This window comes from Ictalurus furcatus, unplaced genomic scaffold (assembly GCF_023375685.1).
Source record: "Ictalurus furcatus strain D&B unplaced genomic scaffold, Billie_1.0 scf2, whole genome shotgun sequence".
Lineage (NCBI taxonomy): Eukaryota > Metazoa > Chordata > Actinopteri > Siluriformes > Ictaluridae > Ictalurus > Ictalurus furcatus.
Window position 1 is genome coordinate 1,117,519 of NW_026521051.1, and position 12,418 is coordinate 1,129,936.

General features: G+C 39.4%; 1 protein-coding gene across 18 annotated transcripts in view; it reads right to left on the reverse strand.

Annotated features, from left to right (window-relative positions):
- Window positions 1-12,418, reverse strand: part of LOC128604704 (E3 ubiquitin-protein ligase UBR2-like) — a 134,347-nt gene that overhangs the window by 109,875 nt on the left and 12,054 nt on the right. For 17 of the 18 annotated variants that reach the window (XR_008385260.1, XR_008385259.1, XM_053619821.1 and 14 more), the window contains 3 exons: window positions 10,121-10,277; window positions 5,269-5,437; window positions 4,667-4,755 (listed from right to left, as the gene is read on the reverse strand). Coding sequence is in view for 1 of the 18 variants with exons in the window: in XM_053619822.1 (XP_053475797.1) it covers window positions 10,121-10,141 (21 nt within the window). In the remaining 17 variants the exon portion in view is untranslated. The remainder of the gene's footprint in view (window positions 1-4,666; window positions 4,756-5,268; window positions 5,438-10,120; window positions 10,278-12,418) is intronic. The other variant, XM_053619822.1, reaches the window with a different exon arrangement.

The following is a 12,418-nucleotide window of genomic DNA, read 5'->3' on the forward strand; positions in this document are numbered from 1 at the left end:
CTTATAGATTGAAATAAAAGTGCTTCAGCCAGGATAAAAAAATTATGAAAAATGCTCAGAGTTGCTGAAGAAAACAGAAAAAGTGTGAGCAATAACAAGAACACATGTTGCTGGGGCAGGGACATTGTTGGGGGTTGATGACACCCTATGACAGGCTCTAGAGGTTTCTAGCAAGAAATACAAGCTGGTCTACATTATCTGGCTTCAAAGATGCCCTTTTACATGTGACAATGTTGCCACCTGTACTAAAAACCCTCTCAGAGGGGGAGCTTGTGGCTTGAATACACAAGTAATGTTTTGCCAGTTGTCCTACTCTGGGGAAGTTCTTATGAGAGACACTAACAAACAAACTGACAGAGGCTCTACACTTAAGAGAAGGAACTAAAGAATGAAGTAACACGTGAGTTGCAGACAGTTTTAGTTACTGCGTAGCAGGAGCTCGGGTACATGCTTTAAGTAGTGAATGATTATTTACAAAAACTGTTTTCAGAATTGTAATGCTGTTCTCTCCAGGGAAGGGGTCACAATGTTAACTGATGTCTGCCCCAGAGACAATAACAGCACCGAGACTCTTCCCATGATGTCTAACCTGAAATCTTCCTGTAATGCTGCAGACCGAGGGGTCCTGGTCCATGCCACCATGGAGGACATTTTAAGCTCATTGTAAAACACTGATTTTGAGTTTCTTGAAGCATTTTGGTGTTCATGTGGAAGTATGCTTGGCTCTTTATCTTGTTGAAAGCCAAGTCTGAACCTCCTGGCAAAGGCAAGCTAAAGGTTCTGGGCTAAAATGTGATTGCTCCCCTCCCTCCCTACCTGCCTCCCTCCCTGCCTCCCTCCCTGCCTCCCTCTCTGCCTCCCTCTGCTTCAGCGGTTCAACCCCAGATACCAGGCAAAAATTACTTCATGTATACAGAGATCCCCAAACTATACACCGAAACCAGACCTCATTTCAGAACATCTCAAAGAAAAAACATTTTATGCCTACATATTTATTATATATCTATTTTGTAATTGCTTTTTATATTATGTGACTGTTGTTTTTTATAATGCTCAAGTGTTTAAATAAAGGAGTTAAAAGTATTATTTATTTATACACAAAGGGGTATCGAGTATCGTGTATTTTTGCTGGTATCGACTACCAGATTTTTGGTATCGTGACATCCCTAGATTGGACATTCTATGTTTGAGTTATAACAACTTCCTTTTTCATGGTGAAACTTCTAAATTTGTGAGAGCGCCACGCCCACGGCGAGCAGCAAAAATTCAAAAGCTTCGCAATTTAGCATCGTCAATGCCTGTAGATGAGACTGACCGAACGTGATGCCGAACTGATGAAAGCTACAGGAGGAGTACGTTAAAGTACGAGGCCTGGAAATGGCAAAAAACGGAGGAAAAAATTAAGAGAAAAATCAAAATGCTGACTTCCTGTTGAGTTTAGGGTATGGGTTCAAGAGACCAGGGAGTCAGCCATTTTAAGTGTTGTCTCAATTGCAAAATCCTTCCAGTGCACTGGAACGTTTGCTCCCAAAATATCCCCAGAACGCACCACAAAAACCAGGGAGCATCGATACTCACTATGTTCCCTTACTGGAAATGACCTCATGTCTCTCAGCTAATGTCTCTCTCTAGTGTCTGGTTTAAAATGAGCTCAATCTGCAAATCCAAGGTGGCTGATGTGTCCATTGTTGCTGAATATTTGAATGGAGCTATACTGAGAGCTATTGTAAATGCACTGTAGCACTTGTCTGTCCTGCAGACTTCATAGTTGAAAATGTGAACTGCTTGCTCCCAAAACTTCTTTAGTACAGATTAGGGCTGCACAATTAATGGAATATCGATCGCGATTAGGATTTTGACTGCCCACGATTAAATGAACATGATCGACTGCGATATTGACATTTAAATTCCGTCCTCCGCTCACAGAAAACTCCACTGCAGATCAAATCAAGCGGCTCCTACACTACAGCCAATCACCATAGAGTGGCGCAGGGATGACGTCATTTTGTAGTGCCAAAACCCCGAAACGGAATTAGCATTTTAGCCCTCGAGTTGCTAGCTTCGCTTCGAGCTCCAGAGCGAGGGGAAATCATGAAATTAGCACGATGCTAAATAGCACTTCAGAGGTTGTCGGGGACATTAAACCTAATCACGCTGAGTGGGAAAAAAACTTTGCAGATAAACTCGGGGCTCTACGGTGCAACCATTTCACTCGCATTGTGACTGAAAAGTACTTTGTGCGACTGTGAATAAATATTTATTCACACCGGTGCAAGTGACCTGTTCGGAGTTGTATAATACAAACGGAATTAAAACTACAGGAAGTCCAAAATACATCTACACCATACAGCAGTTACTTTCACACTGCTTTTCATCTCCTCAGTCCACTGTACAAGTGTGGAAATACTGCAGAGAAGCCATTATGATGAAGTGAGTAACTCTACATCATCTGCTTCTCTCAACTCTCCGATCACACAACCGCCATCTTTTATTGATCCCGCAAAATGATCTGAACTTTCACCTGCTCGTGTAGACACAGTGGCTTCGGGCGGAGTAAATTAATAATAACGTTACAAGGTGGGTTTAATTCAGACTTCTTTATTAAATAATTCCTCACCAATCATAATCAAGAGTAGAACTGTTCAGTCTGTAAACATACAGTACACTGCAACTCTCCTTCACTAACTCTAGAAAAGTCAACTCCAGTTTCCATGTTTTGATTTATCCCCCCAAAACACAATATTATCAGCAGACATGGACACTGTTCTGGGGAAACGATCTAAAACTGAAACAAAAATAAAACTACTAAAATGTAAAGACAGAAAATATGCTTAGTTAAAATAAATCATTTAATATATATATATATATATATATATATATATATATATATATATATATATATATATATATATATATATATTATAATACCTTCATAAAATATAAATAAAATGAGAAATGAAATAATGTTTAATTACTATGGGTTGCATTTAATATCAATTTGACCTTAACCTTAGATCACTATTTCCTTAGAAAGCTATTAGCCTTTTTCCTAATATGGATCATTTTTGTGTTAGTCTACTCTTAATTAGGACTCTTTATTGTTCAAGATATTTTAAAATAAATATTTTATGCTGTATATTTATCAATTAACCAACAGTATTTCTCATTGCTATTATTTTATTCAGTTAACAGTGACCATGAGCAGAGAGCTTACATTTAACTGTTTATGACAGAATTCCTGATTAAAGTTTAAATAAAAAAAGATTGGTATCTGGATCAGTTTCAGCTGTAAATATCCTGATCGGAGCATCCCTAATGAACACCATTAAACTAAAGCGCTTTGCATCTGACGGGTAAATGAACTCACCCAATCACATCCTATATGAGATTATTCAGATATCTACACAATACACACAGAGCGGTTCGAGAACTGACTCCAGCCCAGAACCATGACAGTGGAAAATGTGTAATAGTGTAGCTTTAAATATATTTAAGAGGAGCAGACTTCAAACAGGTTCACAGTTGTTTTTGTGCATACAGTCTGTAAAATGAACTGAAAATATTACATTTAGTTTATCAGAAGATAAATTAATGTCATGGCTCACACGATGTTCCTAAATTCTGTCATAATTGACCAGCTCAAGTTCTCATGCCTACTTGTGTGTTATATTGTGGCATGAGAAAACTTAAATGTGAAAGTGCAATAAAAAACATGTCACTAAAATCAATTAATCATCATGATAAATAATGAACACCTATAACTTACACAATGTCTGGGGTAACTGTTCTGCTAGACCTGACCAGATTTTCTCATTGACTTCATGGCAATAAAGGGTACAATCAATACCCAGACACCTCAATATTCGAATAATATGCTCCTTCGACAGTGGGACAATCGAGAGCGTCCTGACCAGCTGTCTCACGGTGTAGTACGGGAACTGCACCGCCTCCAACCGCAAGACCCTACAGCGAATTGTGAGGACAGCTGGAAAGATCATCGGGGCTCTCTACCCACCAGACACCTCCTTCAACTACCGGTGCATCCACAAAGCCACCAGTATTGTGGAGGACCCCTTTCACAGACTATTCACCCTCCTGCCATCTGGCAGAAGGTACAGGAGCGTCCGTGCCACCACCAGCAGACTCTGCAACAGTTTCTTCCCTGAGACAGTCAGATTACAGTGCTCACCTGGGCTAGTCAAACACCTCACCCAGTAAGACTCATACCACTGCACACCGCACTAACCCAGTAAGACTTTACATAGCTGCATCAGTCACTTTATACTAGGGAACTATTTCTGCTGCCAGTATTGCTGCAGTACATGTGCTGCTACATTACACAGTAGCTTACAGTTACAGTCAATGTCCTGTGTAGCTACTGTCCTGTGTATTTGCTGTTTTGTGTTTTTATTGTGTTGCACTCGTCTCACACAGAACAGTACGCAAGACTAGGTGAGTTAAAGTGCAAATACACAACTGTGTTGCATCATGGTCCGGAAGGAAAATGTTAAATTAAATGAACTTCACTTAGTGTTGTGGTTTTAGCACATGGAGCCATTGCTTATTATAATAATGAACAGCTATGAGAGTAAAAGCACTGCAAACCCACATAAAAATTAAAGCATATTTCTAATTCTGGAAAAAAAAAAATGACATACTGCTGTACCTGCAGTGAAGATTTTCCCTGCACCCGAGAACACCACCACACGGCACTCTGAGTCTTCAGCAATCTGATTAAAGCATTCGATCATTTCACTGTAGGGAAAAAAGCACTAATGATGTTATTATGCAAAGTTGCCTATAACGGAGTATAAAGCCAACGCCTTATATAACAAAACAAAGACGTCCAATGCAACAAAGCAGAATTATACATGGGGGAAATTAACACTTTTTTTTTTTTTTTACCTAAATGTCTTCCAAAAAAAGTTTTTTTTTTTCTTCATACTTTCATTTTTTCCCCCCAGATAGCCTTTAAGGACGCTTTTGACAAGAGAAGAATGTATTGAAATCATTCTCATGCCTGGATCAGGAAGCTGTGGCAAGGTTGCGATGGACTAACAGGAAACATGGCGAACACAGCAAACACACAACGCAGTTTCCAAACTTATTAACAAATTCAAAAAGACTGCAAGTGTTGCAGACCAACCGAGAAGTACACGTCCACTGACGAAGGCACAACCGACCTGGTACTGGCAGACATAGTCCTTATGGTATGGAGACTTTTGGAAAACCCAGTAGTTATGTCCTTTATTTGATGGAAAAACATACCTCCAGTAGGCCTAGTTCATGGCGTTGTGTTTCTCTGGTCGGTGCAGCTCTACAGGAGTGATGTGATTGGCTGGGTGGGTGACTGACAGGGTGGTGAAGGGCGGAGTGGGGCCTCCTGAAGTCGACATGTCTCGAACAGCGTTCAGAGTAGGAAACCACAGGCTCCTGTCTGATAAACACCAGTCAACAGGTTAATATGATGACTATTTACGGAGATGAATAAAGGACACAAGACTATGGCCCCATACACAGTGATGGACAATTTACAGACAGAAAAGTGACTGAAACCTTTGTTTGGTGCTACAATGCATAAATCATCTTAGTCCTAGTTGGTTTATGTTAGGAGACATTAATGGAGCATTTCTGAAAGGAATCTCCAGTGTCAACACAGTAAAAGTCAGGGGTAAAGCTACAAGTTTTCAGATACAGCCAAGACATCAGCACAGAGGACATTTTTGTGGCCCTATCGGTAACATGACAAGCAGCACTTTTTCTTTGTTTTATATTAAAATAATAGTTTTTTTTTTTTTTTTTAAATAAAAAAACAAAACAAAACAAAAAAACACAATAGGTGAGGGAAGAACAGCTGTTACAAAATGCCAACAAGTGAGAGCGGGAATGTGTTTTCATTCTACAACATTAAATGCAACTATACACCGATCAGCTACAACAGTAAAACCACTGACAGGTGAAGTGAAGAACTTTGATTATCTCATTACAACAGCACCAGTGAAGGGGTGGGGTATATCAGGCACCAAGCGAACGGTTGGGGAAAAATGGGCAAGTGTAAGGATCTAAGCAACTTCGATAAGGGCCAAACTGTGACATCTAGATAACTGGGTCTGAGCATTGCCAAAACGGCAGGTCTTGTACCTACCAAAAGTGGCCCATGAAAGGTCAACTGGTGAACTGATGACAGGGTCAAGGGCGCCCAAGGCTCACTGATGCGACTGGGGAGCAAAAGCTAGCAGAGGCAGTGTGATGTTCTGGGCAATGTTCTGCTGGGAAACCTTGGGTCCTGGTTTTTGTGTGGATGTTAATATACTTTTACAAGTACCACTTACCAAACACTGTTGCAGACCATGTACACCTCTTCATGGCAACAAAATTCCCTAATGGCAGTGGTCTCCTTCAGCCGAATAATGTTCCCTGACACACTTCAAAAAATGGTTCAGGAATGGTTTGAGGAACATGACAGAGTTCAAGGAGTTGACTGCCACCAAATTCCCCAGATCTCAATATAATTGAGCATCTGTGGGATGTTCTGGACAAACAAGTCTGATCCACGGAGGCCCACCTTGCATCTTACAGGACTTAAAGGAACTATGGTCTTGGTGCCAGAAACCACAGCACACCTTCAGAGGTCTTGTGGCGTCCATGCCTCGACGAGTAAGAGCTGTTTTAGTGGCACAAGGAGGACCTGCACATTAGTCAGGTGGTTTTAATGTTATGGCTGATTTTTATTAATTTTTTTTAACAAGTTGTTAGTGCTGCCAAGCTGCTGTGTTGCAAGCGGAATAAAACACTTTGGGATGTGCTGTTAACTCCACGTTGAGCTGAAGAACATGCCACCCCATCAGTAAATATATTTTCCTAGAACAACTCTGTGGTGTTTTATTCATTTGTTGATTTTGTGGTCAGTAAACCGTTTGTGTGTTGATTTTGATGTATGTTTTGGATCGTTGTCCTGCTGGAAGATCCAACCACAGCCCATTTGAATCTTTCTGGCAGAGTCAGTAAGGTTTTCATTTAATATCTGTTGATATTTGATAGAGTCCATGATGCCAGGAAGTGATGGACTTTTAACAGCTTGACCACACCACATCGCTCTTATGCCAGTTGACTTTTGCAGATGAAGCTCTTCCATAACACTCCAGAGCGTATTTTACCACCTTAACATCACCTCTAATTAAAACTGTGATATCATCCGCATATGCGGATAATTTGGTGGGTTGTTGACAGTTTAGAGTGTCGATTTTTAGACCTGTTAATTCTTTCCTAAGCTTATATAGCAGGGGTTAAATAATTATGCTGTAAAGTCGGCCCGACAGGGGGCAGCCCTGCCTGATACCCCTCTGAGCCTTCACAGCAGTACTTAAGCTACCGGCCACTTTTATCATAAATGTAGCTTCAGAGTATAATAGCCTCATCATTGAGATAAAATTTTCACCAAAACCAAAAGCCTTTAGGGTGTTAAAAAGAAAAACATGTTCGACCCGGTCAAAAGCTTTCTCCTGATCTAATGATAAAAACCCGATTTCAATCTTGTTGTCATACGCATGGTCTTACAAGTCCCTTACTAGATGCAGATTCTCTGTAATAGATCTGTCTTTTATACAGTATGATTGGTCTTTGTGTATGATTGTGTGCAGTACATCATTTGCTCTGTTTACCAAACATTTTGAAAAGATTTTCTCAGAACCGCGCTCTGTCCTCCCCACGCACGCACTCCCAGAGAGAGAGAGAGAGAGAGAGAGAGAGACACACACAGATCAAGAGACAGAAAGGCAGTCAGACAGAAAGAAAGTGAGAGAGAATAGAAAGTGAGAGAGAATGACAGACAGAAAGAAAGTGAGAGAGAATGACAGACAGAAAGTGAGAGACCGAAGATAGAGACGACAGTGAGACACACATACACAGAGAGTGAGACAAAGACCGATCAAGAGAGAGATGGAAAGACAATCAGACAGTCAGAAAGAGAAAGAAATAGAGAGAGAGAGAGACTTGTTTCTCTCAGGCTCTCATAGTGACTCAGGCCTCAGCTGGTGCTGTCGCTGGTGCTGAAATCAGTCACCAGCCTGCAGTTCACTGAATCTTCATTGCAGCATAAACATGATATGGGATGTTCAACAAGCGTATACTGTACATGTGTGATGGTCAGGTGTCCACAAACTTTTGGCCATATAGTGTGTTCTTGAAAAAAAAGGAAGCTGGGTTCTAATGTTCAGACTTGATGACAATTTTAATAGAGCTGTGATGGTTTAGCCCGAGACGGGACTGAGAACACTCAATCCACCCTCGCACAGAAAGTGATAGGGGGCAAAAAAAAAAAAAATTAAATAAAAATAAAATAAAAAAAAGACACTTCCAGCAGGGTTTACTGACTGTTTGGTAAACAGCTCCCCAGTGCAATACGTTACAATAATGCAGATACAATGAGGGCCTCAGAAATCATAAACTATTATGGGAATGGTCACTTAAAGCGTTCCCGTATTATGTACACACGCATAACAATAACAGGTGGTCATGGTAACGCATCACACAACCCCATCCTTGATTATCAGCTACTATAGGAACGATAACATATTAGAACAAGTGCATTTATATACGAGGGTGAATCAAAGAAATGAAAACCTTATAAAAACATTTGTTTTTTCTTTACAGACTTTTCTCAGCACTATAACTCTATAACTCTGACTTTCCACCAGATCTCTTTCCTTTAGCACATATAAACACTTTGTACTCGATCAGCCTGACTCCCCTGGAGGTGTCCATCATGGAACATCCTGCCAGACCTGAACGTCAGCACGTCTCGGAGCCACGGACGGGAGAAAAGGAAAGACACATGACGGTGTGGAGAGAAGACGAAATGCTGAGTGACTCAGAGAGAGCCTCAGAGAGAGCCTCAGAGAGAGCCTCATCGATCCACTGATCACGTCATACCACTTATTATTATTATTACTGATGTGCCGAAGCTCGGTTTCCATTTTTAATCCCTTATAAGATGAGAGGTATAATCTGCTTATAATCACGTATACGATCTGATCATAATATACATCATGCATGTTATTGTTTTACACACACACACCCCTTCGTTGCCAGAGATCTAATTAAAGACTGAGATTGAACGTGTCCCTCCTTCTGATAGCGTAAAATTACATGTTACAGATTTGGAATTGCATTCTCGCTGTGATGTCTCACACTCTTTACTCTGGGAAGTGTGTGAGAAAGAGAGAGAGAGAGAGAGAGAGAGAGAGAGAGTATCAGAGAGAGAGAGAGAGAGAGAGAGAGAGAGAGTATCAGAGAGAGAGAGAGAGAGAGAGTATCAGAGAGAGAGAGAGAGAGAGAGAGAGAGAGAGAGAGAGAGCGTGTCAGAGAGAGAGAGGGAGAGAGTCAGAGAGAGAGACAGCAAATTTAATAATATTATTATCAATAATTTAAAAAACGGAGCAGATCCAATAGGGCTTCGCAGCAGCAGTGCTTTACCTCGAAGTGATTTGTAACACACACAGTGGAAATGGTGTAGCAAAAGTCATGCAACCATTGTGGGGGGAAAAAAAAGCGGGGGGGGACCTCTGATACTTTGTACCTGATGCATCATCTTTTATAATTGTGATTAATGGTCCATTAGAGAAGAAAAAAAAATCCATTCCGTTCTTTGATTACTTATTTGGCATACAGTGAATATTCACACTTTAAGGCCATGTGGAACAATTTCCAAAATGCATTTAAATGGGGTAAATTGTGTACATTGAACCGAGAGTACTAGACAGGTTTGCTAAAAGCAATACAAAGGCTTTATTCACACTGCAGGAATTTTATATTGTGTGTTTAGATTTTTTCTTTTAGACAGACTGTTCAACTGCAAATTTGTTCTGGCGAATGACAGGCATTCAAAATCTTTCTGCAGAACTCTGTTGAAGATTCTGTACGTCAGAGATTCATCTGAACTTCAACAAAACATTTCACATGTATAGAGTTTTGTCTACGTTCATCAAGTAATCACATTTATAAGATTATTTATTAATCACGACAGTTCTACTGTGCACGTCTATTACACAACTATCAGTGCTGTTCTGCTGGATATCGGCTCATTTCTGGAGCAGAACAAACTAAAGTTCATTAGACTTACCTCTTGATCAATGCGGGTCATCACATGTTGGATTTCGGGTATTTCACTGCCTCTCGGTGTTGTACAACTGCAGGAGCCGTGGGAGGTGCTGATCAAGCCCTTCAAAGAAAGCCTTCTTTAAGTCAGGTGACACAAGCCTGCACAACTCAAACACAACCTGTTGAAGAGAACCAAATTTAAAATAGTTAAGAGACAAATCTCCACCATTCTGAAGGCATAAAGTACGTATTCATGTGTAAGCAAACATTTGTTTTATCTATGGAAAATAAATGAACATTAGAACAGATTTACTTGTCTCTGACTGAACAAAGCAGGCCATATTAAACTGGGTTAAATATACAAATCCACACAGTTCACCAGTCCAATAGAATCTGTACAACACATTAGCAATACTTCTGCTCTGTTTAGACCCAGAAAATATAAAATACTTACTTTAGTACGAAATTTCTGTCGAGTGTCTACCATGGGGTCGGGATTTACGGTCTGTGAACACGTGCTGATTACACGTGCAGGAAAAGCAACCAACACGTGCAACCCTGACTGACTGAGAACGACTCAAACGATTCAAGAAGAGGATTCTGAATCGGTTCATTTAAAGAATCATAACCAAAGCTGCTTATCCTACTTAGATATCTGAATAATCTCATATAGGATGTGATTGGGTGAGTTCATTTACCCGTCAGATGCAAAGCGCTTTAGTTTAATGGTGTTCATTAGGGATGCTCCGATCAGGATTTTTACAGATGATACTGGTCCAGATACCAATCTTTTCTTGTTTAAGCTTTAATCAGGAATTCTGTCATAAACAGTTAAATGTTATCTCTCTGCTCATGGTCACTGTTAACTGAAATAAAATAATAGCAATGAGATACTGTTGGTTAATTGATAAATAAACAAACATAAAATATTTATTTTTAAATATCTTAAACAATAAAGAGTCCTAATTAAAAGTAGACTAACACACAAATGATCCATATTAGGAAAAAGGCTAACAGCTTTCTAAGGAGATAGCGAACCAAGATTAATGTCAAACAGGATAGCTCAACACACACACACACACTTTTATTTCACATTATTTAAAAGGAATTTAAGTGTTATTTACCATAATTATGAACACAAGTTTAGATTTAGATTTAGATTTAGATTTACATTTAGATTTTCTCCAGTAGAATACAGCCTTTTAAACCAGGAAAAATTACTAATTTTAAGTCGTATAACATTCGTAATAACTAAAAAAGGGTGTAATTACCAGTCTTTCCTCCCCACAAGGGAGTTTTAGGAAACCATCAGCTTTTAAACATCTGTAGGTTACTGTATTTGTCTGTTTGAGCGCCATCTGGAGGACAGATGCCATTTTGAATTGAAACTCATGCCATCTTCTAATTGTCAAAGAGGAAAATGTAGCGCCGATGTTCATCTCACTACCCAAACTGAACTAGTATTCTTCCACTGAAAATAGTACCGTGTCTTATGTTGAAAATTTTTATTGTACTTTTATTTGACTTTTGTTTTTTAAATATCAGTCCATATAATATGAAATAATATAATTTACATTTTAAAATAAACGTGTGCGCGGGTTGATACAGCGCGAGGGAGGTTTTTTCAAACTGCGCTTTCCTCAGGAGTATACAGTCACAGTAAGGATGTTTAAGCAAAATGTGATATTTATTTTTATAGTTCTGTTTAGAATTGTGTTCTTGTTTTTAAACTAATGCTAGTTAAATCGTTTGTAATAAGTAACGAGCAAATGCCAGCCGGTTTTAGTCAGATAATTAGCCTTATCTAAATTATAATAATCGAATTGTTCAACAAGTTTTGTACATGAAAAAAGTATTAAAAGTGCTTTGAGTATGGAAATTCTATTAATTACATAAAGAAAAACCCTTTTGGTCGTAAACGCCTCGTTTTTTTTGCCCCCCACCATGCTTAGCATGACGGTTCCACATAACGTTTTTTTTTTGTCTTAAGACACACAAAATTTGTATTCAATCTTCTTAATGTATTCCCAAGACGAGCTTAACTCTTCTTTATGCAAAAAAAAAAAAAAAAAAAAAACTATTTAATCGACACGTTTTTGTTAACAAGAAAAAGCGCTAACCGTCACTGCACGAGGCAGTCAGCGCTGTGTGGTGCGTGCTTATGTTTGACCTTCACAAATTGGGACAAGTTTGCATTCATTGTTGTTATTTTAGTGTATATATATTCATAGATATACTTTTGTGTTCACTTATAGTTTTGTGGAAAAAAAAATTAACTGGACCATGTCCGGACGTCGATCCAGATCCAGATCCCGTGCGC